Genomic DNA, 26,076 nt, shown 5'->3' with positions numbered 1-26,076 from the left:
CTCTTCACTGGGCAACACAATGCTCTGAGTCGAGGCCACTCGGAGTCTCAGAAAGCCCAGGCTAAAAGAGACGTGATACGCTTGCGCGCAGTCAGACGTCAAAGAAGGCCCTCAGAGTTCTCTTCACGGGGCAAGCTCAAATTTCCATTGGAAGGCTGTGTCGAAAGCTGTTTCCAGATGGAGAGACGAGAGTACCTGATGAACCAAAAGTGTCAGCCAGTTGTCGTCTTGTGTTCAGAAAGAACGTACCGTAAATATCACAGATGCACTGCAAATAGATTGCTGTCTCACACAAGCCATGTGCGATTATCCATGCAAGCATCAGCAATATGATCAGGGAAAACGTTGGGAAGACTGACAGGAAAAGAGAAAACAAAGGGTGGTGGACTGATATGTGGGTCACAGAGAAGTATGGAACAAATGCAAAGGGGAACAAACAGAGTGTGCTTCACAGGATAGATGGGGGATGGAGGATGTAGAGAGGATGGAAGAGGATGGGGAGGATGGGGAAGGATGGGGAGGATGGGGAAGGATGGGGAGGATGGGGAAGGATGGAGAGGATGGGGAAGGATGGAGAGGATGGGGAAGGATGGAGAGGATGGGGAAGGATGGGGATGGATGGAAGGAGGAGAAAGAGAAGAGAATGGGGTAAGAGGGGGAGTGTGAAGAAGGAAGACGAAAAGAAAGAGAAGAGAGGAAATGGGAGGACTTTATATGTGAGGTCCCTTCCTAATTAGGGAAGTAGGATATGTGAGGCTATTTCCTAATTAGGGAAAGTAGCATATGCGAGGCCATTTCCTAATTAGGGAAAGTAGCATATGGACTTTTTCCTAATTAGGGAAAGTAGTATCATGGGACTACAAAGGAGTCACGACAATTATCACATGCTTCATCACATGTCAAGATCGTTCTTTGTTTGCTTTCTTTCCTTTGTTTGATGGAGTGCTACTATGCCTAATTTGGCATGCCTACTAAGCCTATTTGGGAAAGAGTTTAATGTTTGCACGGATCCATTGTTTGCAGAGATCCAGCACTATATCAACCATCTTTGCTTTTCTCGTTTAATGCACTCTTTCATTCAAAGACTTGGCTCGTAACACCTACAGTAAGACCAAGCTACTAAATTGACTTGCTTATACATCTAGTTGCATGTAACAACATGTACAGCTCGGAGACTGGAGGAAGTTGGACGGGAAAAAAACTGTCCAGATAGAATTGGGAGCCATATTTCGAGACCAGAAAAAAAAGATAACATGAAACGCATAACCATAACGACATCGAATCTCCTGAAATCTGCTAGTAGGGGAATATCCAAATCCAATATCAATCCGGTCACATCCCATCAACACACCAACACCAACAGCGACAACAAAGTAGAGTCGAGGAATTCCTGGTTCTTTTGAGTTGGTTCCTTTTTGTACCAGTCCCATTTCCTTTCCGGTCCATCCTGTGTCCGGTTTTGATGACACGGTTGGACCGGAGGGGGGAGGTATCTGGGTATCTGGGTCTGATCCGAGAGTACAGGCAAGGTGTAGAAAGAAGAAAAGGAGAAGGGAAGAACATCATAGGATGTATATAGCCTAGGTGATAGAAGCAGAGAGATGGAAGATCCACTACCAGTGATACTGGTAATCAAAGACGAAGAAAAAAAGAGAAAAAAACGGCCGGCATTTGTTGGAAGATTGTTCGAGATAGAAAAAGAGAGAAGATGTGACAAAAAAAAAGTAAAGAAAATCGTGGGAAATGAAGGGAAGAAAGTGCACTGGATCAGGCGTGGAGAATTGGACTTCATACTGAGAGGTATCACCGTTGCCCGTACAGACAAGGCAAAAGCAAGGAATTAAGTAACCATCCACAAGTAATAATAGTAATAATAGAAAGAAAGGAAGAGAAGCCAAGAAAACTCGTAGGTCACAGTGCACTAATCTCGAATACAGAAGAGCCCCGGTCAGTCCAAGCAGTCCCTGGTATCAGTTGGTGGATGCTGGCTTCCTAGGACAAACAAGGGGAGGAAGAGAGGATGCGATGAACAAGATACAACAACGCCAATCTCACAACAGCACATGCGCAGAACACACATATCCAGATAATTGGGAGACAAGAAAACAGAACAGATCGAGTATCCGCGAAAACGCACTAGAGTAATGATCAAATGTACAAACAAGGGTATATCGGAGGTGAAGCACCTGAAGGACCGTCAAGACTTTTACACGCTCACAGGCCATCACCGGCACCTGTCTCGACACCATCGGCCGAGTAGGATATGCTGGGGTCGAACCCAAATCCAGTGGCGTCGGCATCCGTGTTGAGGAATGTGTCAAAGTCGAAGTTCTCCAGAATGTCTGGATTTTCCAGTGCGCTGAAGTCAAGGTTAAATGCGGTAGGCTTTGATAGAGTCAGTAAATGCATAATTGTGGCAGGCGAGGTGGTGGAAGAACATACATCAGGAATGCTGAGGTCAGTGAAGGATTGCTGTTGCTCAGGGGGCTGCTGCACCATGGTCTGAGCAGGTGCCGAGGTAGGCTGTGCCGGTTGAGCTGGCCCGTTCGCTCCATTCGCTCCATTCTTAGTATTGAAAGAGTTAGGATGCTGGGGCGTGACAGGGGTCGATGGGGTCGGTGGCTCTGCGGCTTCGGTGGATGGAGTCGCGCCTGCGGCCGCACTGGCAGCAGCAGCAGCAGCTTGCTTCTTGTTGGGTCGCTTGGATTCATGTTAGCGCATGCAAAGATTACAGCATAATTTGAAGGTATACAAACCTTGCGGGTGTCCTTCGCTTCCTTCTTGCCCTTGGGTGGAGCCTTAGTACTCTGCTGGGGCGTTGGTGGCGCGTTCCCAGCCGTCTGAGGTGACGCCGGCTGGCCCCGACCAGCGTTAGGACCCGTGACGGGTGGCGCCGAGGGCGGAGGCATCGCGCTTCGTTCCTGCGGGGTTCCAGCCTGGGGCTGGTTCGCGGGCGAATGCTGCGGAGGCATCTGCGGTTGTCCTGGCTGCCATTGTCCACTAGGCATACGCTGGCCGGCATTGGCCGGAATCGGCTGACCCATTTGAGCCCCAGTGAAGGCAGGGTTAGAACTAGGAGGTCGCATATTCGGTCCAGGGAAGAACTGAGCCGCCATCTCTGGGGGTATCGGACCACCGTTGAGATTCATGGATCCGGGTGATCCACGCTGGGACATGTCGCCGGCGCTTGGCGACCCGGGAAGTCCAGTCGGAGGCATCTTAGGTGTGCCTCGTTTCATTTGGTCGCTAGGATTGGGAGATGCGCCCGCCCTGCTGCCCGGGGAAGTGCCTGGTGGCAAACCTCCCTGTCCGGGCATCGGGGGCTGGCCGTCAGCGCGGGCCATGGTATCTTGCTCTTGACGAGCCATCATCAAACGCCGCTTATTCTGCTGTTCAAGCAGCATAAGCTGCATCTGATAATCTTGAAGAGCATGGTTACCATGCTGACTGCCAGGTGTCTGTAAACCACCAGGTCGGACCTGGGCGAGTTGACCGTTTGCACCGTAGTACTCAGGACCAGCGGCCATGGGATACATCCCTTGGCCATCCGGCATCGGCACCAGATCCGCCTGATTCGCCATAACACCGGGATTCATCATGCCACCATTCGGGATACCCTGGGAATTCGATGCTGAGCGAGAGTGATGAAGGGCCAAGTTTTGAGCATATACCTGCATAGATTTCTGTTGCGCAGCTTGTCCCTGGAACTGCTGGAATTGCGCCGGAGTCATTCCCCTCTGCATTCCATTTTGCATCATTATAGCCTGCGGGTTGGGCTGTCCAGGCATTCCTTGTACCTGCCCACGGCCATTCGGTGCCAGTTGCTGTCCGCTGACGGCGCCTTCAAGACGAGGGCGTTTCGACGGCGAGGGGGCGTTGTCGGCAGAGGCGGGTGACTGTGGTCGATGTCCCCCCATCTCCATGTCCGGATCCCGTTGCATTTGCTGCATCATTTGCAACTGCTGGGTTTTCTGGTACTGCGCCATCTGTTGTTGTTGCGAGCTAGAAAAATTTCATCAGCACGTCCACCCCCAATTTAACACTCCGCATGGGGAAGAAGATATTCAGATAGAGCATACAGTCCAGTGGTGTTGTTCTGCAGCACTGTTTTCTGCAGGTTAGGAGGCACCATGCCATTCTGTCTCCGCAGCTGGTTCATCTGGCCGGGCATCATGGGCTGCTGCCTCATAAATTGATTGTGTTGCTGTTCTCGCAGACGCATGAAATTCTAGAAGAATGATCAGGATTAGCCCATCTTCCACATCCTCGAAGAAGACGATCGTTGACACACCTGGTTGTGCTGAAGGTATTGCCTAATATCATTGCTATTTCCTTTCTTGCGTTGAGCCCAAAAGAACTCCCAGAAAAGGCTGAACCAATCGAGGAGGAATGAGGAGGGGCTCTCGTTGGGAATATTTGGGTGAGGGAGATCATCTGGGATCTTGATCTTGTCACCATCCTTCCCGTCGGTCATCATAGCATCGGGGTCCATGCCATTGACATCGCCATCACGCCGATTTCCGGGACTCGTCTTGGGATTGTTGTCGGTGTTGAGTTTGATGTTTTCATCTTGCAAGAGAGCGCGGGCGCAGTCATGGTACCCACGCTTCAGAAAGTAATCATAGATATAGGTGTTGAGGTTGTTGATCATGATTTCGGGGTTGTTCATAGTGCCGTCGTTACGAGAAGCCGTGGATCCGTTGTTGATCATAGGAACTCCACCCACAGGGCCTCCAGCCCCGGGGTTCATCCCGACATTCATTTGGTTCATGGTGGCGAACGGTGGGACTGCAGCCACCCTTGCCGGTTGTATCGTGAGATTTTCAAATCTGATGTAAGAAGCTTCCGACGCGCGACCTCCGTTTCAGGCGATCAAGCCTAACGCGGGGTATTAGAAGCGACGCGTGGGAATTGATGCGGAGGCAAAGCGGTCAGCGCTTTCGAAGGAATATCGAATGCTCGCAAGCTGAGCAACGCGTGTGCGTGATGATAAAACAGGTATATTATCGCGAAATATAAGGGAACTCGAGATCGCCGGTGGCGTCTTCTTCCAGAGAAACCACGCGACGGGGGTAGAAACGAGAGGATGGAGGCTCGGAGGCGCAGACGAAGTATGTTCGGTGTCTCTCTGACTAGAGAAATTGATGAGCGCTTGCCAGAGGATTAAACGCTTCAAAGGACCAAGTGCAGGAGCAAGTGCGCAAGCTATATGGGGGTGGGCGATGACGGAGATCCAAGGAGGCGGAAAAAAGCGCACAAGTGAGGTGGTTGGTATGGGGGGCGGCGCCAGACACCCGATCGGGCAGAATTGCGGACAGGAGAGCACCAAGCCCGTGTACAAAGAAAAAGAAGACCCAAGGACAAGAAACAGCAAAATAAAAGAACAGGTTAAGAATAGAAAAGGGGAGTCTAAAAGATGTGGATCTCACAGTGGGAAGAGGAGGACGGATTCAGTGAGAGAGAGCCGGGGGGACGTACATTGACAGGCGCTGCGCTCTGCGGGAGAATCGCTTGTTCGGAGCGGATCAACCTGGTCGGATGTCGGGGCTGGGGATGGCGCTGTCAAGCGTATTTCTGGGAATGCACCGATCTGATAACCATTGAATTTGCGGTCTGCGACAAAATAGAAACAGTCGTCAGCGAATTAGCGAAAAAGAAATGAGAGATATATGTGGGAATATGGCAAATATAGAAAAAGAAAGGGAAAAAGGAAGGAAAGTCAGAAGGGTGATATGATACCTGATGGGCCCTGCGATGGATCCCAGCGGGAGTCTAAAAAAGTAAGGGTAAGCTAACTACTATTTCACGACCACCACAAAGGTTGAATATACCGAAGATGGAGCAATCCAGGAGAATTGAACAAATTGAGAGAAGAATCAATTGCTGTGGAAAAGTTCTGTCTAGGTAGAGGTTGAGAAAGGATGAAAAGGAGGGAAATTCGATCTGTAAAAGAGTTGAGGGGCGGAGATAGTGGTACAGAACCGGTATGGTCCAGCGTTTGTGACATACAATACTTGACAAATACACGAACTTGGATGTTCTTCTTGACCGCTATTTACGTGCCTACAGGAAACTATATATATTAATATATACTTGACCGAACTGCAGGTTTACTCTACAATACATGTTTGGTTATGACCATACCGATCAAGCTCCTGAACGGCAGATTCGCTGAGGATCTACAGTGACACAGCAAAAGTTTTAGCACCCAAATTCTGCCGGTCAGATATCCACCAATTAGAAATTGACGGATAACGGGCGGTATCACAAATTGAGAAGGCGGTATATTTAATTGGGAAGGCGGTAGTAGAAAGGGTAATAAAACTTTTGCTGTTTTCACTGTACACGTATAAAAAAAGAGGGAGATCATGCAATTTCGATGGACTGATTGCAACTTAACCATGCCCTTATTCTCGGGGTGTTTGTTCTTTTACTAAACCTGATGCTAAAATAAAATTCTTATAATGTACTCAACTTATACCAATGATAAATATCGCGTGATTTAGTGCAGGATACATCATAAACCCTAATTTGCGAAAAGACAGGTGTACAACAGATAGAGTGATTATCGGAAGTAATAAAGACGAGTAAGGGCAAAAAGACCCATCCCCCTAAAATGAAATAAAAGTAACCAATGAGGAACACCAGAACGCCCATTCTTCAAGTAGTGTAAATGCACATCTCACAAGGTTATTACTCTTCCTCCGGTGGCATCTCATCCTCAATGTATCGTACGAGGGAGACCCGCATCTCCGTAGTATCATCTCCGTGCAGCACATCACTGACAAAATGCGCCTCGATCTGCATTTGAACCTAAAAGCCGGGTCAGTGATCGGGCCCAGAACAAGGGAAAACCCACTCCCATTAACTGGGGTGCTAGTAACTTACCATCTCCAGGCACCCCCGGAGGACACCACACAAAATATTGGAGAACCATAGCTCGTCCTGAGCCCGTCCATCATCGGGAAGCTCCACAAAGTCCGCCAAGGGGTTGTCTTCAAAGATAAGGGAAAACTGAGTGTTATCACTCGTCCAGTTTGTGACTGTAGGTGTGACGTTCAGGAAGATCTTAAAGCCAACCTGATCGGATTGTCAGCCATCATAGCTTTATTATTTCCATTCTCCGTATACTGGAGTGACTCCTACCTTCGCGATCATATCAGCTGTCTCCCGGAAGTTGGCGCATCGGCCGACACCTGACTTGGCCAGGAAGTCTTCAATAAGTCGCATTCCGATATTGTATCCCATCTTGTCCAACTGCTTGTTGACATCCTGGTAGTTGCTATCGTAGTCTTGGCATAATTGTGCGACAATTGTTCCGTACGTTAATGTGACCAGCTCCGCGTTGACTTTATCGACTCTTGTTCTGCGCATGTGAAGAAAGCCAATTAGTTCGAGCTCGAGGGCGGAGATACAGCGAAATCAATTGGTCATCGCTTCTGGAGCCCCAGTGTTCGGGCATTTGGGGTTTACTGACTTCCATATTCTGTTCAAAGGTCATTGATTAGTTGAAGGTCCACTGGATAAGGCAGCCGACCTTGGGAGTTCCGCTTACTCTTCTCCTATTCTTGAGGTTTTTGTGGACGACATTCTCTAGGATTATGCTCTGGTAGCTCCAGCTGTTGGTAAAGAGGAAAATTAAGTAAATCCAGACAAACACAGGTGAATGTGACAGTCAACTGTTGATCAGGGTGATTGTGGGGGGAGTCCGTGATTGTTGGAGTTGCTGATTGTACACAAGTCATCCTACGGCCGATGAAACTGACCATGCTGGACTTTTCTTTTATTGGTTGTCTCTCTTTGCCGCCTTTTTCTCCGCCTTTTACATGATACGTATTGTACTTGGTGAGTGGGGTGAATGACTATGCTATTTTCTGCTGGACAAAAATAGCCCCAAGGCGATCAAGTCTCAATGGTCGCTTCCGTCCGCCGGACACAGCCCACTCACCGCCGAGCCCAGGCGGGATTATCGTTCTTCCCGCAGCTTCTCGCCCTGAACTTTTGCTCTCCACTACTTTTGTTTTAACTCGCGATTGGTCACCAACTAATTCTTTTTACCTCTCGAAATTCAAACCGAGGTGCTTGCTGTGACAATGTCTGGTGAAAAGCGTCCTGCTCCAGAGGGCTTTGGTACCTCGCACCAGCTCGTGGTCAAGCGGAACAAGGCCGCTGAAAACGCAGGAACCGAGCTTGTGAAGGGCTCCTCTCAAAATGGAGCGCTCATTCAATCTGTATGCGCTGAGTTTATCCTTGAAGCTCAAGGGGCGTTCATATATAATATAGCCAGCTAATTCGAGTCTACAGGTTCCTCGCACAAGTGGTTTGGATGCTCCTATCATGGAGCTGACAGGTGAGATACCGTCGCCAAATTGTCGCTATACACGCGCTAATAGAAGGAACCTACTAGGCCACTCTGGCGAAGTCTTCGCAGTTCGATTCGACTCTACCGCGCAACATATCGCATCTGGGTCCATGGATCGTTCCATCCGTATGTCTCATCTTTATCCGGGAATGCGGCCGCCGAAATATGATACTGATCGAGATTTCTTGAATAGTACTGTGGAATACATACGGACAATGCGAAAACTACGGCCAATTGACAGGTCACCGGGGAGCTGTGTTGGATCTTCAGTGGTCACGCGATTCGCGGTCACTGTTCTCGGCATCCGCAGACATGACCCTCGGAAGCTGGGATGTCGAGACCGGGGAACGAGTACGTCGTCACGTGGGCCATGAGGAGATCATCAACTGTCTCGATATCAGCAAAAGAGGACAGGAGCTTCTAGTCAGTGGTAGTGATGATGGGTCCATCGGCATCTGGGATCCTCGGCAGAAGGACGCTCTCGATTACCTCCAGACCGAACTCCCTATTACCGCAGTGGCATTGTCCGAAGCGGGTAATGAGATCTACAGTGGAGGTATTGACAATACGATCCACGCCTGGGATATTCGGAAGAAGGCCATAGTTTACTCGATGGCCGGACACACAGATACCATCACATCGCTACAAATCTCGCCAGACTCACAGACTTTGTTATCGAACTCCCATGACTCTACTGTTCGCACATGGGACATTCGTCCCTTCGCCCCTACCAACCGGCAAGTGAAGACCTACGATGGCGCTCCTGTCGGACTGGAGAAGAACCTCATCCGTGCCAGCTGGGATCCCAAAGGCGAGAAGATTGCTGCGGGCAGTGGCGATCGTAGTGTGGTTGTTTGGGAGGCCAAGACCGGTAAATTGCTGTATAAACTTCCCGGTCATAAGGGCACTGTCAATGACGTGCGCTTCTCCCCCAACGATGAACCGATTAGTGAGTATATCCCCTGTTTGCAACCAAAGCCCACAATTTCTAACATGGCCACAGTCGTTTCTTGTTCCTCCGATCGGAACCTGGTACTTGGAGAGCTGGGCAAATAAACATATGTGATAGGTATTAATGTTTTAATGAAGATCAGCGGGCGTCAAATTCATTTTTTCAAATGCCATGTGCATCCATTCCCCTGGACGCGGTTTTTGTGCTATCAAGTCAGAGAGCATCTTCCAGCTTCCAGAGGTTGACTTGTCCGGCTATATGCATCCGGATCTATGAATTGTACAATAAGAACTAAATTTCAAAGCCATGCTGCTCTTGAATATTTCAGTTTATCTATAAGAACAGTGTTATATACCGCTTTTGGTATTAATGTAGGAGTTGGACAACTAAAACGTAACTACTGCATCATGAATATACTATTGTTTCCGTGGATTTTCAGGCACTCCTTGGCATCTTCTTTCTTTTCTTCTCAACCCAACTCTTCAAGTTCTACAACATGTCTGTTTCACAATCTACTACTTCCGAACTCCCTTACTACTGTAAGGTGGATTCTATCACCGATACCACCATCACCTACCGCATGCTCTTCCTTAAGCCCAATGTCAAGTCAGAGTCGGAAAAGTGGCAGCCTTTTATTTACGGATGTTGTATGGCTGTTTTAGTACTTATTGCGATCCGTGAGTCCTACATCAATTGCGGCAATTTATTGCAAGCTATCTAGAAGATTCGTTGTAACCTCCAACGTAGGTATGGCTGTCCACATCGAAGCTCCCCGCGCCTCAGGTACCGTCGGGACTGTCGTGTCCATCCTACAGGACTTTATAATATTCGTGCAATACTACTGCCTAACCCGATATCTCTTGGCATTTAAGCGTGAAGGTTGGAAACTGAAAGGTCGTGGTTATGATCTCTCCTTTGGACCAGCACACACATACATATTCGATCCGCCACCAGTGGACAGTGGTCCGGATTTTCCCCTGCTATCGAAGGATTCTGGCGATTTCCACGTTTCCGGTCACATAGAGAAAGTTTCTCTTGAAGGACAGAGGGAATGGTGAGATAATACTCCATATTTTTTATGCATCTGCTACTGCTGACATATAAGCTTAGAGTGTGATCTTGCAGTCGTTGTGTGTTAAGCAGGGTTGAGGCGCTCGCTTGTGTATACCTTAGCTTTATCCATGTGCCCTATGGAAGAATGGTCATGAGCGGCGTTATGGCGGATGTGATACTCAGGTTGATACTCGTGTTGATAACTACCTTTTTGCAATTCCAAGTGTACGACTACCTTTGAATGGGTGTAATCTTTCATTTCCTTCGACTTGAGTAAATAATTTAAGCTTTGTTTTCCCAGAAATATATAATCAAAGCCAACCCTATATTATCAATGTGTATTCTATATCTGGTATCTGCATCCAGGGTTTATATATAGTAGGATAGCACTGAAAGTCTACAGTACATGATATGTTTACATCTATAAATTAGGATATATACTGATAATAAACTACTTTATAAAGATTCAACCTTCTATAAGCTGTAAAAATATAGTATAAACATGGTAGTTATAGTATAGTTATATAGTTAACTATGTATAGTTATAGTATGGAATGATGCAATAAGCGGGAAGAAAAAAGATTCCCCAGAGGCTTATCTGGCCGAATCCCCTTCCCAACTCCACTTTGAACAGGGTGATCACCTTGAACAGTTTATTTTCAGAGAGGCCTTAAATAAAAGGCCATCTGGCGCCCCATCCATGACCCCTACGGCGCTCAGATCTGCTTGAAGCGCACACGCGACGGAGGTGATGTTTAACGTCCGCTCCGCCTGCATGGTGGTTTGGCCCATCCTGTTATGGCTTACCGTCGTTCATGGCATGCGAGATAGCCAAGTCAAAGAACTAAGGTATGCTATATGCTACAGTCAATCCTCTTCAAAAAGTCATACAAATTAACTAATACACCTCTGTCCTCCCGCAGACAAGAAACTGAGCGCATGTTCTTCCATGGCTTCGAGAACTACCTCCAATACGCGTTCCCCGAAGACGAATTACGCGCACTAACATGCGGACCCCTTGTTCGAGACGAGAAGAATCCCGAGAATAATGATGTGTTGGGAAATTATTCCCTGACCTTGATTGACAGCTTGTCGACGCTAGCCATCCTGTCCTCGAGCCCGGACAGTGGCGAGCGAGCCTTGGCGCATTTCCAGGATGGTGTCGAGGGTTTTGTTAGATTGTATGGTGATGGCTCGGACGGTCCTGCTGGTCAGGGTGAGCGGTCGAGAGGATTTGATCTGGATAGCAAGGTACAATTGTTTGAAACTGTGATCCGAGGACTCGGTATGATTACTTCTCCTTCGTTGGCTTATCGACTTATCGATATGTCGCATGTGCTCGATTTCCGGCTTTTTTATGTCCTACCGCTAACGATTGTGCTTCAGGTGGATTGCTCAGTGCCCATCTCTTCGCCGTCGGCGAGCTACCCATCACCGGATACGAACCATCAGAACGGGAAGCTCTCTTTGCTAGCGCATGGGATAAAAGTATGTTCATACAGAGTGACCACGGTATTCTATGGTCCAATGGCTTTGTTTATGATGGCCAACTACTTCGACTTGCTGTGGATCTGGCCCACCGTTTGCTCCCCGCATTCTATACAGAGACGGGCCTTCCCTACCCTCGGGTTAACCTCCGCCACGGGATCCCATTTTACGAGAATGCGCCTTTAAATCTCAACACCCGAGATGCCGAGGGCAAGCGCAAATCCAAAAACCCGGCATCTGAGCCTGCTGAGACTTGCAGCGCTGGTGCAGGCAGTCTAGTCCTTGAGCTGACCGTCTTGAGCCGACTCACCGGTGATGGGCGTTATGAGGACTTGGGTAAGAGGGGCATTTTGGGCGGTCTGGAACCGCCGGAGTGACATCGGACTGCTTGGATTTGGCATTGATGTCGAGTCGGGGAAATGGGTGGGACCATGGGCCGGAGTAAGCAGGATCTGTTTTGACAGGTAGAAGCATTAACTAATTTTCAGTAGATCGGTGCCGGTATTGACAGCTTCTACGAGTATGCCGTCAAAGCTCATGTTCTTCTATCCGAGGGCGAGCGTCTGCCTTTCAACTCCGACAGCCCTTGGGCAGCATTGGATTCGTACTACGCTCCTCTAACGGACCACCAGCATACTGCCGAGGCCTTCCGACAGGTGTGGGAAGAATCACACACCGCGATCAATCGCCACCTATTCCGAGGCGAAGGTTATCAACATCCCCACCTTATTGTAGGGGATGTGATCACCGGTGCCACGCGAGCGTTTTGGATTGATAGCCTGAGCGCTTTCTATCCGGGAGTCCTTGCCCTGGATGGAAAGCTAGATGAAGCTATCCAAATTCATCTGCTGACTACTGCCATTTGGACACGCTACTCGGGCATCCCTGAACGATGGAACGTGGCTACTGGTGACATCGACAACGGTATGCCGTGGTATGGAGGTCGGCCCGAGTTCATCGAGTCCAACTACTACATTTATCGCGCAACTCAAGATCCTTGGTATCTGCATGTTGGAGAGATGGTTCTCAGCGACCTCAAGCGGCGTTGCTGGACCAAGTGTGGTTGGGCTGGCATTCGGAATGTTCTGACTGGTGAGCTCATTGACCGGATGGAAAGTTTCTTCATTGGAGAGACAGCCAAATATCTCTACCTGCTGTTTGACCAGGAGCATCCATTGAACAGGATCGATGCTCCCTGGGTTTTTAACACCGAAGGCCATCCTCTCATCATTCCGAGAAAATCGGCATCCACACCTCGCCCGCCGCAAACCCCATCCCAAGGCCAGGACATCGCCGGGGGAGTATGTCAAATTATCCCCTCTCCATTCTTCGGCGTGTCCTCCACGGCATCCCGAACAGACATCTTCCATGCTGCCAACTTGGCACGGCTGGATCTGATGCCTGATCGAGGAGTGGCCGCAGGTCCTATTTTGCAAGACTCACCTGGACATCAAAGTGTCTTTGTGTCTGACCTTTCATCACCAACCAATTACACCTTCTACCCGTGGACGCTGCCACCTCAGCTTGTCCCATTCAACGCCACCAGCGCGCCTATGGCCGTTCGACCCACGCTCGACATCTCATTCCCATCACTCCCAGGCGGCGTAAACATGGGACCTGGAGCGTTGGAGCGTGTCCTAGACGGGGTACTTGTAAAAACAATTGGAGGACTCCGATTGAGTATGGTTCAGGATGTACGGTTGGATCACCCGACGGCCACCACTGGGGAGGAGGAAGACGGGTATCGGGTGCAGGTGATCAACAATGTGCCATTAGGCAAAGATGAGAAGGTATATCTCTCTCGCCAAATCACCTTTGATGTCGTCGATCCGTATGATCCGAACTTCACCCGTGTTCGCGACAATGCCATGCTTGACCTCGTCATTGACGTTCTCCCAGAGCCCTCTCGCCGACGTAATGCTTCGGCTCATCCACGAGATGAAGAAACTCAACCAGGAAGCCCACACCCGCCCGAGCCCCGTCTCGCAGGTCACAGCCCCGCCTCTTCTGTCAACGATGCCGCAATTGTTGACTCCCCGGACTCAACAGTAAGAGCCATGCTATCGTCTCTGATGCACTCGGTGTCGTCGTTACTTCACAACGAACCGACCGAACCTGCGCCACTCAGGTTGACTCTCCCCGCTGCTATCTCTTCGGGCATTGGGGCCAGCCCGCTTCCGGATCTTGAAGATGCAGTTACAATGTCCTTGCTCGGCAACCCATCGACAGACCGCCTGTCGTGGTCAAGTGTATACTTCGCCGGCGATCTCTGTAATGAGGGTATTCCCCGCGAGGTCGCCCATAACCACGAAGTCCTCGTTATCAAACGTGGCGGCTGTACATTCTCGGAAAAGCTTCGCAACATCCCCGCATACCGACCAACGCGGTCCGCGCTGAAGCTAATTGTCGTCGTTTCATACGATGACGTGCCACCACACGGGTTCCACGGGCAGAGGAAAGAGTCAACGAAGCAAGCCGGGTCTCGCTCTGCGCTCGCCGCCGTCCGCGCCGAATCCACTCTCATCCGTCCACACCTCGACGAAGCTCAAATGACACCTAGCGGCATTCCACGAAACTACCTCATCAGCATGGTCATGGTCGGCGGCGGAGAGGAAACATACGAGCTCCTGCGCCATGCAAACGGCATTGGAGTCAAAAGACGATACAGCATGCGCTCTCGTGGCGTCCCAATCACGAATCTACACATTGTTTGAATATTCACAGAGATATACTATACCCTTTTGGAAGACTCTCAGATCATTTGTGGCGCTTGTTTTATGTTTCACAGGTGTACATAGGTTTAGACTTGTATAGTCAAACCTCCAGCTCATAGAGAATCGAACTGGATTCAATAACAATCTACATTCACCGTCCACCCTAGTTCCATATACAACCCACAACCCCTCACCTCAAAGCCTCGGCTTACCCTCCATCTCAACCTGAACCTTCCTCCAAGACTCAACCGCCCGCCTAGCCGCAGTCTCAGGACTAACCCTCCCATCTCTCATCCTCCGATCAAAAACCTCCATAGAAACCCACCCCTCAAACCCAACCTCGACAATCCAAGCCCTAGCAATCTCAACAACAGGCAAATACGCCCCAAACTCAACCTCCAAAGGAAAAGGCCTAGCATGCTTAGACCAAGTAAACTCCTTCGCCTCACCAGCCAAAGCCCACGGATGCGCCAAAGAATAAGGCGTCTCAAACCTCTCCGCATCAGAAAGCTGCACATAGAAAATCTTCTCCCGCGGACAATCCCGCACAAACCTCCTCAGCGAATCCCGTAGTTTCATCTCCGCGTCCATCTGCATTCCACTCGGAGACGCATTATCCCCCCCACACCCGCGTCCCTTCATGGAACGTATCCAGACACAGTCCGAAATTCGGACGGTCGACCCGCTCCACGGTTGACAGGGCGCTTTCCCAGGTTGAGATGTTCGTTCCCCATGACAGTGGCTCGTAGGCGATTGATACTACTGGTTTTATAGAGCTGGCTAGATCGGATAGTTGCTGGAGGTCGGAGATGATAGTTTTTTCGTCGCGGCTGCAGTCTGCTGTGAAGATTGATGGGACTTGTAGGTAAGGTGCGTGTAGCAGACGGGCTATCTCGAGCCAGTGCGCGGCGAGACTAAGTCTTTCTTTTAAGGGGGTTGTTGAACCTTCGTAGTTTTCGAAGGGCGCTAAGGAGAGGACTTGGATGTTGGTTTCCTGGCAGAGAGTGTGGATTCTTTGGGCTGCTGTGTGTATGGGGATGTTTGCGGTTTGGCTGTAGGTGAGGAGGTCATTGTAGACTATTTCGATCCCCGCGATGCCGGCTTGGGCTGCGGCGCGGATTTTGTCGTCGAGGATGTGGCCTGGATATTGGCTTAGGGAGATGCTGGCGATTGCTAGTTTGTTGGGTGCCATTTTTAGACTTTTCTTGTATTTTTCCTTTAGAACTGAATATTGAATCCTTTGACTTGTTTCTTTCTGGGAGACTTGATATCTTAAATTCTGGCGGAACTCGGTTTCCGGTATGTGGATGCACAAATCGACAACCCCGGCAATTGGCCATCGAGTTATTTCAGTCGGATGATCATGGGGGTATCTAGTGTGATATCTACCGGTCATTAATGACCGAAGGGTATAGGGTTGATTATTGCGTTGTAAGGGTTGGAACTATAACTCCGTACTTCAGCCTCAGATAGAAGTATACGATGAAACGATAAAACGATAAAACGTCTTTTATTGAGGTTGCAAATAGCAAGCACATAAACACAGTTTTATCAACAGCCAAGTTCCTCCAGACGAACCAGTCTCGCAATATAGAGGTCAAATGTGTCCACACTATATAACAAGTTCAACCGCGGTCATTCCGATTGTTCTTCCATCCTCGCCTATTCCAGTTTCTATGACCCAAATTCCTTTCTGTAATGATCTTTATAAGATGAGGCTCTGTCGCCAATGGCTTTGCCGTTCCCCCCCACGCAGAATAATTCAATCCCGCTTCTGTAAAGAATTGCCTGAGCCATTTATTGGTCTCCTTGTGTGGACAGATACCACTCAACGCATCGGACAATCCCTTCGAGAATTTGAAAGTGTACGTATTGCTCACATACAAAGAGTTGGATTTAGAACTTAGTGAAAGCTGCGTTTTGATTGAGAGTTGTGCGTAAAGGTGACTAGTGACTTGGCAGTCATGGAAGTATCTCTTTATGGCTGAATCGTGCGTGAAATCTTTGGGAAATATACTCGGTTCTGAGGACGAGGATATCGTATTCACCACAAGTTGTCGCTCGTTGAATGTCATACTGACACAAGGGCAGATGTCGACTAACCCCGCATAGGGCATGCAGTCACGGCCATAGAGTAGACTACACTTGTAGCAGTGGCTCTCTTTCTTGAATTGTTTGGAGGGTTTAAATGCCAAGGGCGAGTGTAGCTTCATACACACCACGCAGCATTTCCAGCGTTCGTTTTCGAGTTCCCGTAGGAGCTGGATTCGAGGGTGTGCTTCGAGCTTGGCGTTGTGGAGTATTGGTAGACGCTTTCTTCTCGGAATGAGATGTTTCGCATGGTCTGGGTCTTTTTTCTTGAGAAACGAGACAAAGTAGGTGTAGAGATATTTGCAGGTTAATGCAAAGTAGATCTGTTCGAGCGCGGGGAGATGTTTGTATATGAGGTCTAGTATCTCTGCTGGGATCTGTCCGTTGTGAAGCTTTGGGGTCTTGGGTTGATGAGAGATGGGCTTCATTTCTTTTCTGCATAGAGCTAATTGAAGTTTTGAGTTGAGCGTCATGTTGGCTGTGGTTAGTGTTATCGGAGAGGGAATTATCGGAGAGGGAAGTGGTATTAGTGACTACACTACCGTCTATAAATGAAATATAGAACTTCCCGATTTGGATGCGGTTAGTGCTACCACGTCATAGAGCATCGAGCATCGGCCGCCGTCCATATAATAAAATAAGAACTAAGTTTCAAGGATTTATAAATTTATAGATTTACTTGAAAATAGCCACACATTAGAAGACTCTGGTCTAGAGGGTTGGTTTTGAAAGATGCGACAAAATGGGCATATTATATATCCATAGATCAAGAACGGATTGTTGGACAGCTAATAGGGTAGATAAAATATATTTGCTCGGCTTGGAAGTTGAAAGGGCTCTCCGACTAATATACAGACACTCCAAACCACACTTCTATTAGATTGCATCCACCCAATCACCTTCAACTGACATAGTGCTTGATTTTGACGACACCGGTATGAGTATCAACCCATGATAACTCTTAAAGGAAAAGGCCTGCTGCGGACCCAGCCAACAGCATACCAACGATGCCAATAGCGGACTTGGACAATGGGACAGGTGCAACAATACCAGCAGCCACATTAGCAGTGGAAGTTGCAGTAGAGCCACTCGAAGTACTTGAGCCGGTACTATCCGCACCGGATTCTGTGGCACCCAGGGTCACGACTCCAGTACCAGTAGCCGTAGCTGTCGCTGTAGCTGTGGCATTGGCACCGTTGTTGCACCAAACCTCACCGGGCTCGGAGGCTTTGATCAGGCACTCCGCAAGGGTGCCAACATTCTGTCCCTGGGCAAGGCAGTAGTAGTCGCAGGAATCATACTGAACAACAGATGCCTCGGAGCAGCAGCTGCTCATGATAGCGGAGTTGTTGTTTTGCATAGGCATCGCGCATGCGGCATCGTGGGTAGGGATATCGTACAGCTTGGCATGGCAGCTAGAGGTAGCCGACGCGGAGGAAGTGGTGGAGGTCGTGGTCCCGGACATGGTGATGGTTTGTGGTTTAAACGAGCGGAACGAAATATTACTTCTTAGGATAAGTTGGACGAGGTAGTTTGCTATATTCGACCGACTGCCAGGTGGTTATCAGCTTATATACCCTCGATTCTGGGCCCCCACTTTGAGATGCCATACAACATACATATTAGTACTATAATTAGACAGGCTTTTCTCAAGCAAATCAAAAATCAAATTTCCCCTTTATCTGACTGCGGTCTACATGTATCCATTTAATTCTTCGATGTCTTATGCTTTCTTTCGTTCGTCTCTCTCAAATCTAGACGCCACGGGCTTCGCACTTTGTTGGTTATGGGTCTCTTATGAAGATGAAATGTAGGGTTAAGATGAAAGATTTATAGTATCACTTGACTGCATCGTCATGGTAGGCCTTAATTACAGACAGAGCTACTCGTTTCCAGCTCAGTCAGTGCTCGAGCCTGCTAAAAGTAGAATTTTGCATTCCGAATATGGCACTATGGCACTATTGGGTTAAATTTACACCCGGCCCAACTAACTACCAGAGATTCTTTGTGAAAACAAGATTTAGGATCAAACGCCCAAGTGGATAGTCTTTAGTGGAGTTGATATATGATGTTGAATATCGGTCTGCCGAGTTAAAATAGTACGTACAACATAGAGGCCTTACGGGTAAGTCTTAAGCCGGTATAGCAGTTATTCTACAAAGGCCCCGTAAAAGATGCTAAATTGGGGCACCACATCAGTGGCTAATCAATGATTAGTCTGACTGTGGTCGCATCTACCCACAGCAACCGGAATGGCGATCCTATTGACTTCGGCCCTTCGGGTTTACTTTTTAGGGCTACAACGGGTAGGTCGTCAATCTTATATGTCGTAAGCTGAAGGTTCGGCTAGTAAGGCATGAATATACTTCTTGTCAAATCGTTCCCTACGGCGTGAGACTCCTTTATTTTATTTACTTTTGAAGATCACTTGCATTGGTAATAAGGAATTGCAGTATCGTGTGCATGGCCACTCTTGTCGTTGCATACAACAAGGAGACCTATTAGCTGCCCACCAACCAGCTCTGGTAACCCAGCTAAGCGTATCCACTCTAAGGTCAGTATTTAATAGTAGACTGTGCTTGGATGACGACCTAGCGGGAATTCCGACAACCGTGTCTGCGAGCCATTCTGTACCCTCTCTAGAGAGCCTACGGAACATATGGATTTCAGTACGATTATTCCACATAGCAGATTATACGGCATTCCCCATAAATGTACGGCTGGGGAACACTGAGCATATTATACTATAAGTTCCCGAGGTCCCACCAAGAGGATAGCCTTCAAATTTTCCAATCGCGGGTTCTAATTCCGAATAGTCGGTCTATGTGGCCTCCATGAACAAGGAGAATGACAAACTATGAGAGCCTCAATCTGCATACAAAGACACAAAGACATCCCATGTATGTCAACACATTACGAGGTCTATAACTGTTTCAGTCACTTACATAACGTACTCTGCCCCTTGTCCCTAGCTCAGTTCGGCACCGAAGAGGTCTGAGGAAGCCCACCGTCAATATCCCTTGGGCTTCCATCAGAAGTTCCATCAACCTCCAGGCCACCATTTTCCGTATAGACGTTGGTATAGTACGGGTAGTGCACAGCAGACAGGTTGACAGCGACAGTAATCCAAGCAAACAGTCCATCTTCAACGCTATCACCCAGATACGCGTAGTTCAGCATCGGGTCAGCCTCACTGTTCTCAGTTTCCACGTTCACAACCCGGTCCTCAGCGTTAGGCGTGATGGGAATGCTGTTGGTGTTGTACGGGTAGGTTGACTCGACTGCACTGATAATATCCTGATCCCAGAAGATCTGCCCAACGTGAGATACCCTGCCACCAGCAATGGTGTTGTTTGGCAGTCTCTTCGCATGGAAGTGCGCAATGTTGTGGTAGTGCGTGGCGCGGCTGTCATAGTGGCCTGGGAATAATGTGTCAAACATGACCACGCCGTCCGAGTCAGTTTTTTGGATTCCGCGGAGGAACGTCCGGTTATGATTGGACTGGTCTGCTGAATTGCCGTTGCCATCTGCTACCAGGCCCGAATACACGCCTGTGGCATTGCATCCCCAGATCTCAGCGTAGAGATCCGGTACCGGCTTGCAGGTTTCGACATCGATGTATTGCTGCTGGATTACCACGGGGACACCGGCCTGGCCTTCGCGGATGTGAGAGCGTACCCGTTCGCCGGGGAGCCAGTATGGTCCTGTTTCTCCTTCGGGGCTTGGGCCGAGGAGACACACTCTTTCTGGGGAGTTGAAGATTTCCTTCTCCGACATCGAGGGGGACATGGAATGCGTGGCTTGGTGGGACTTGTTGAGGACTGCGTCGGTATCTCGGACGCGAAGGTGACGGCGGTGCAGATCGATCATAGCCTTGCGGCGAGATTCGGCTCGGGCTTGGAGACCATTGTTCTGGTACTCTGTCGAGCATTTCTGCAGACCACTCTGCACATTCCTCTTGTACAACTGAACGTCAGGGCCGTCAAGGGGCTCATGGTGTCCTGGGTGCGCGGAAGAGAGGAGAGCACATCCGAGGATGGCCAGGTTCAGAGCACTTTTCATGTGCATATTGATCAACGAAGAAATGAGCTATTTACCGTAACGAGCAAGAAAGTTCTTTTGAGAGGCTGTTTGTTGGTTCGACCCCTGAGAAAGCTCCAGACATCGGGTCTTATATACCTTTTCAACCGCCTATTAATAACTAATTTGTGGAATTTCACACCTCGTCTGCCCGGATAAAACTTTACTCACCCACAAAACACCATCGAAGGCATCAAAAGAGCTGGTTGCATGCGATAGACCTAGACATATTCATGGAGTTCCTACAGGTGAAAAGATATAGCACATTATTGGCTCAAGGTAGGGCTCCAGCCAATAGTTTTCACCCGAAGTGTTTCATGCATTCAGCTTACGCATCCCAAGGCCCTTATAGGGTAGAAATGGTCACCAAGATCTGCAAGGTACCTAATGAGGGGCTTAGAAGCTCGGCCCTTGTCTTAAAGAGCTAATGTTGTATTTGGTAGTGGGCGGATATAAACTCATCCATCTCTATTGAGCTGAATATGATCGACACAGAAGTGGACCATTCCGATGATCAATTCTACCTATGCACAAGTATAATCCGAAAGATGAGGCAGTGATAAGGCAGTGGGGGTAACTGTTGGCCAGTAAACCATTTTAGGCCAGTATTAATCTGAGGACAATGAGAGACTTTGTTATTCTGTAGTTTCCCCGATCTGCCTTCCTCTTCTGACCACAAGGGACTCTCAATGTCTCATAGCAAATACCCGACATGTCCTCAAGGTTATGTATAAGGACTACAGACCGGTTCACCCACCGGCTGTCACGTTAGTTCAAAGGACTACGTTAGAACCTATAACACAGAACTATCATAGTAGGTACCAGCGATCCGGTTATAAGATCAGGTAAAGTCCCCTTTATTCTGTCATAGATTCCAACTATAGTGCATATACTACCACCTACGGCGTTGCTACTCGCTAGCGTAGTCTTACTCGTGTTGTCTTATCGAGCGGTTTAGAAAGGCTTATTATACCAGAGCCTCGAAACCTCCTTAGTGCACCATATAGTGCTTTTCTTATGCTTGACAAGATTATAGTCACAGTAGTTGGTACTTATATTGATCACCCACTACGAGTCTTGTTGTTTGTGCCGGCCTACCCTTAGAAAAGAAATATAGCCCGTCCTTTGGACCTACCCTTTTTCTCGAAACCAACGGTTTCTAGACCATCACAGTATCTCCATTTATATAAGTCCCTAGTAGTTTAGTGCTTCATATAGACTACATGAAAGTGCTATTCTTCAAGTCAATATAGGTCGATTCGATCAAAGGTTATACATAGAAAAGTGCTTTTCTTATTACCTTCGTATACACCTAAACAGACATCTAAAAAGACCACAAAAGACACAAGGCCGCATAAGAAGCGGATTATTCTTATATTATTAGCAGGAAAAGCAATGGTGACGGGTTGGACCTCACATGTAGAAATTGATATGAAATAACGCAATCGGAGCTAAGCTTATGCATATACTTTTTCACTCTGAACTCATTCCTATCTCTTCTCCCTTCTCATCTTCTCATCTTCTCATCTTCTTCCTTCCACATCCAAATACACATACAAACCAAACCAAACCACTTCATCAGAAACCATGTCTTCCCACCCGATCACCCTACAACCAACAGAAAGACACACTCAAGCCCCAATCCCCCCACCAACCGCAAACCCACTGGAATACCCCAAATATCTCTACTTCGCCTACGGCTCCAATCTCTCACCATCCCAAATGAAAACCCGCTGTCGCATAAACCCAACCCACTCCTCCACCCCACTAGCAATCGCAACCCTACCGCACTGGCGCTGGTTAATCTGCGAAGCGGGCTACGCAAATGTCCTCCCACCACCTGGTCTGCGCGTCGCGAATCAAGACTCTGAAACCGCGCACAAGATCCCAATTTCCGGGTCCGAGGATACTGTCTACGGTGTTCTTTACCAGATGGATCTTGGCGATGAGAGGATTCTAGATTGTTATGAGGGTGTTGATACTTCTGCTGTTGATGCCGGGGCTGAGGATGGTGTGCCCATTTCTATTAGGCCCAAAGTGCAGGGAGATGGGTCTTATAATAAGTGGTTCGTCGAGGCGGATGTTGTGAAATGGTTGGATGGGGCGGAGAAGTTTAGGGCGGGGCTGGATGAGGGGAAGATGTCTGTTTTGGTTTATGTCGATGAGAACTGTGTGAAGCTTTCGGGGCCGAAGTTTGAGTATATTGCGAGGATGAATCGGGCTATTCGGGAGTCGGTGGATTTGGGAGTTCCCGTGAAATGGGTGGAGGAGGTTATGAGGAAGTTCATTCCTGAGGCCTAAGGAGGGAAATTACTATTAGATTGATAAGGTGTATTCAAAAGTATGTCTAATCTTTGGTCATGTCAAGTCCAACAGAAAGCTACTCTTAAAATTAGAACAGATGATTAGCCAATTTTATACACATATCAAGTTGCATTGATGAAAGCTATTTGTCTATATTGGGGGATATTATCCGGGCAGCTCTGCGCCAGCTGGGGCGGGTGCCGTCGACCAGCGAAACAAGGCTCCAGACTCGAAGTTCGAGTGAATTGTTTGATTGGGCCCGGAGGGAGCGGATGGCAGACGCTCACCGCAAGATCGGGTGTGGTCGGGCGTTTTGAAAGGATGGGGTCATTATAATCGGCAGTTGAGATCGTCGCAGAAAGAAATGATTTTTTTGAAGCGGTGTGTGTATAAATTAAGCCTGGCCAGACAGGAGAGTGTAAACCGGCGCGGGGAGCTTGTCGCGTCCGTGGAGGAACTCAAGTTCGAGGAGGAAGATGAAACCGAGGAGCTCGCCGCCCATCTTCTGGATCAGCTCACCACCGGCCTTGGCAGAGCCACCTAAAATATAGTTTATTAGTATGAAGGGTATTTATCCACCAGAGATTCTCATCACTTACCAGTAGCAATAATGTCATCAATGACGAGGACCTTCTGACCGGGCTTGATGGAATCGGCCTGCATCTGGAAGAAATCCTGACCATACTCCTTCTCGTAGCCCTGAGTCTCACAGGGACCGGGGAGCTTGCCCTGCTTGCGCACGGGGACGAAGCTGGCACCCAAACGCAGCGCCAGGCTGGGGCCCATCAGGAAACCACGGGCCTCGAGGCCAACAATGACATCGGGCTTCTGGCCACCGTAGTTGGCGATAATGTGAAGTTCCAGGGAGCGGATCAGGGCCTCATGGAGAGAAGGATCGGCGAAGATAGGAAGGATATCCTCGAATAAGATTCCGGGAGAAGGGAAATCCGGGAACTGGCGCAGGGCGGCGCGAAGTCTTACCTTAAGACTGGCGAGTTCGGCGGCGCTGGCGGCATCGGAGGCGGGGAGTCCGACTTTGGAGGCATCTGGGAGAGTGGAGGACATGATGATAGAAAGGAAGAGAAGAAAGAGGGGGAAAGAGGCTTTGAAGTAAAAGGGGTTTTAAAAAAAACCCAAAAAAAAAAAATATTTGGAGGGGAAAAAAAGGAAATGGGTGAAAATTACAGATAAGGATAATCGGGTTGCCCCTCAGGTCTAGATCGTTACTTGTTTTTTTCCCTTTTGAGTATTTTATATCTTTTAATTACTATATATACTATATATTCTTTATACACTTATACACTTATACACTTTATATTTATATGTATATAGTAGTATATCAATATTATTACACATTAGATATTAGATACTATATATTCTATATCAAATACACCGAGGTATAGTATACACAGTATACAAATCAGCGGTCAGATCCCGCCGGTAAAATACTTCAATACTGCGGTCACGCAATTGCATCTTCTTCTAGAAGGTCAAACTACTTAGTTACTATTAACACTAGTAACCAGTATACACCTTACTATACTCGTACAGAGAGTACAGCGTAACTCTTAGATATGCCCAACCGGGGTCTGATCGGCCAGACCCTACTTAGCCCCCCGTAAACTTAGTGCTCAGTCCCCTCATCGTCAGGGGACTGGTGTCGTAAACTGATACCACTCCTTCGTCATCTCTTTGTGTTCCAGTTCTCCAAAAAGCCTAGACCGTTAAACTACGACCTGGAGTTTACGGTTACTTTCGAGAGTCTAACAGGCAGAAACCTGGACTAGAAACTGAAACTACCAGATACCGGACTATCTCAAGAGGTCATCATAAATGACTCACCCTGGATGTTGTCCAGACCGGATATTTAAAACGGCATTGGATCAGACCATCTGAACGAATATGCACCGGATGGCCAGCCTTGACACATCATACAGCCATTACACCTATCCCCGGACCAATGGGATGTCTTAGGCCACGACGTGATCTGAAACTCATCACAGTGGCTTTACTGGAAACAGACATGCGTGCTGCATGCCGGGATGTCTGTTGTGCAGATGGTTGGGGGGATTTCTGTGTAATTGTATACTGGTCAGCCCCTCATTAAGCTGAGAAGCGGAGCAAAAGTACGAGATGAAACGAAAAATTAACCAACATAACCAACATAAATAACTAAACAAGAGAAAAAGGTTAATCGGTTGTAGATCATAGTTCATGAATCAAATAAAGTAACAAAAAAAGAAATCTTAGGATTAATTTGTAGGAATAGCCGAACGCGGGGGTCGAACCCGCAGCCTTAAGATTAAGAGTCTTACGCTCTACCGATTGAGCTAGCCCGGCTGGGCTGTTGAAGGAGGTTGCAATATAGTATTACATAAGTCAAAAACAGCTATTAATTCAACACCTCCAATTGGAATTGTTAAGTTATTGTGCAATATAGTATCAACTCCTATATTTTCTTCTGCTATCATGTACCTTCCCTTGCTATCAGTAATCTCTTCCGTACCATATCTATATATATTTTACTTTGAACAGCTCATTGCAAATATATATATATATACCAACTTCCGCTCGACGAGTTGTCGATCTCATGAATGGGAATCATATAAACCCGTAGCTTTGCATTATGTACATACTATAAAATGGAACACCAAGTATTCAAGTATTAAAAGCTACCAAAGTAATCATATATTCTTCAAGTAATCTCACTGGGATACCTCCCGGGTGGGCAGGTTGACTGTACTGACTCATTGTCTCACACTTAAACCTCCAAGACACCAATAAGTTTCCACCTCCATGTACCTGCATGTACCTGCATATAGATACTCTATTCGATGTCAAAAGGGTAGATATATGTACCCCTTTGTACATCGACGTATACTCGGCCTCGGCCCCAGCCTAAAACAGGACTAGCCCCTCACATGACCAGCACAGACCACCTCGCTTCAAGTTTTTCCGGCGTCGACCCAATCGCTATAAATCCGCCTGTTTTCCTCTTTTCCATCTCTCATGCTTTTGGAAGTTTGAGAGCC

General features: G+C 48.1%; 9 protein-coding genes across 9 annotated transcripts; 3 read left to right on the top strand and 6 right to left on the bottom strand.

The window, feature by feature from the left end:
• Nucleotides 1-1,995: 1,995 nt before the first annotated feature.
• Nucleotides 1,996-4,771, bottom strand: somA (putative cAMP-dependent protein kinase pathway protein (Som1); the record flags this gene model as incomplete). Its single annotated transcript, XM_057221989.1, has 5 exons — nucleotides 1,996-2,385; nucleotides 2,443-2,700; nucleotides 2,757-4,002; nucleotides 4,080-4,228; nucleotides 4,292-4,771. The coding sequence occupies 5 exons, from the start codon at nucleotides 4,769-4,771 to the stop codon at nucleotides 2,215-2,217; spliced, it is 2,304 nt and encodes a 767-aa protein (XP_057072261.1). The 3' UTR covers nucleotides 1,996-2,214.
• Nucleotides 4,772-6,651: 1,880 nt separating this feature from the next.
• Nucleotides 6,652-7,590, bottom strand: N7516_009269 (TRAPP complex core subunit BET3; the record flags this gene model as incomplete). The annotated part of the gene is made up of 4 exons (XM_057221988.1): nucleotides 6,652-6,813; nucleotides 6,889-7,080; nucleotides 7,147-7,366; nucleotides 7,556-7,590. The coding sequence occupies 4 exons, from the start codon at nucleotides 7,588-7,590 to the stop codon at nucleotides 6,694-6,696; spliced, it is 567 nt and encodes a 188-aa protein (XP_057072260.1). The 3' UTR covers nucleotides 6,652-6,693.
• Nucleotides 7,591-8,093: 503 nt separating this feature from the next.
• Nucleotides 8,094-9,418, top strand: N7516_009268 (WD40 repeat domain-containing protein; the record flags this gene model as incomplete). The annotated part of the gene is made up of 5 exons (XM_057221987.1): nucleotides 8,094-8,231; nucleotides 8,305-8,350; nucleotides 8,408-8,488; nucleotides 8,556-9,311; nucleotides 9,366-9,418. The coding sequence occupies 5 exons, from the start codon at nucleotides 8,094-8,096 to the stop codon at nucleotides 9,416-9,418; spliced, it is 1,074 nt and encodes a 357-aa protein (XP_057072259.1).
• Nucleotides 9,419-11,142: 1,724 nt separating this feature from the next.
• N7516_009267 (uncharacterized protein) lies at nucleotides 11,143-14,569 on the top strand (the record flags this gene model as incomplete). Its single annotated transcript, XM_057221986.1, has 4 exons — nucleotides 11,143-11,216; nucleotides 11,291-11,652; nucleotides 11,754-12,148; nucleotides 12,347-14,569. 4 exons carry the CDS (start codon nucleotides 11,143-11,145, stop codon nucleotides 14,567-14,569), a joined length of 3,054 nt encoding a protein of 1,017 aa, XP_057072258.1.
• A 195-nt stretch (nucleotides 14,570-14,764) lies between these two features.
• Nucleotides 14,765-15,761, bottom strand: N7516_009266 (sugar phosphate isomerase/epimerase family protein; the record flags this gene model as incomplete). The annotated part of the gene is made up of 2 exons (XM_057221985.1): nucleotides 14,765-15,160; nucleotides 15,198-15,761. The coding sequence occupies 2 exons, from the start codon at nucleotides 15,759-15,761 to the stop codon at nucleotides 14,765-14,767; spliced, it is 960 nt and encodes a 319-aa protein (XP_057072257.1).
• Nucleotides 15,762-17,621: 1,860 nt separating this feature from the next.
• N7516_009265 (uncharacterized protein) lies at nucleotides 17,622-18,125 on the bottom strand (the record flags this gene model as incomplete). Its single annotated transcript, XM_057221984.1, has 1 exon — nucleotides 17,622-18,125. The coding sequence occupies one exon, from the start codon at nucleotides 18,123-18,125 to the stop codon at nucleotides 17,622-17,624; it is 504 nt and encodes a 167-aa protein (XP_057072256.1).
• Nucleotides 18,126-19,633: 1,508 nt separating this feature from the next.
• On the bottom strand, nucleotides 19,634-20,728 carry N7516_009264 (intradiol ring-cleavage dioxygenase; the record flags this gene model as incomplete). The annotated part of the gene is made up of 1 exon (XM_057221983.1): nucleotides 19,634-20,728. The coding sequence occupies one exon, from the start codon at nucleotides 20,726-20,728 to the stop codon at nucleotides 19,634-19,636; it is 1,095 nt and encodes a 364-aa protein (XP_057072255.1).
• Nucleotides 20,729-22,327: 1,599 nt separating this feature from the next.
• Nucleotides 22,328-23,041, top strand: N7516_009263 (gamma-glutamylcyclotransferase family protein; the record flags this gene model as incomplete). Its single annotated transcript, XM_057221982.1, has 1 exon — nucleotides 22,328-23,041. The coding sequence occupies one exon, from the start codon at nucleotides 22,328-22,330 to the stop codon at nucleotides 23,039-23,041; it is 714 nt and encodes a 237-aa protein (XP_057072254.1).
• Nucleotides 23,042-23,150: 109 nt separating this feature from the next.
• Nucleotides 23,151-24,109, bottom strand: N7516_009262 (adenine phosphoribosyltransferase APT1; the record flags this gene model as incomplete). Its single annotated transcript, XM_057221981.1, has 2 exons — nucleotides 23,151-23,584; nucleotides 23,644-24,109. The coding sequence occupies 2 exons, from the start codon at nucleotides 24,107-24,109 to the stop codon at nucleotides 23,439-23,441; spliced, it is 612 nt and encodes a 203-aa protein (XP_057072253.1). The 3' UTR covers nucleotides 23,151-23,438.
• Between the last annotated feature and the right edge of the window lie 1,967 nt (nucleotides 24,110-26,076).

The sequence above is a fragment of the Penicillium verrucosum genome, assembly GCF_028828655.1.
Source record: "Penicillium verrucosum strain IBT 35672 chromosome Unknown utg000003l_segment0_segment0, whole genome shotgun sequence".
Taxonomy (NCBI): Eukaryota; Fungi; Ascomycota; class Eurotiomycetes; order Eurotiales; family Aspergillaceae; genus Penicillium; species Penicillium verrucosum.
The sequence above is the reverse complement of the archived record's forward strand: the minus strand, read 5'-3'. Positions and strand labels throughout refer to the sequence as shown.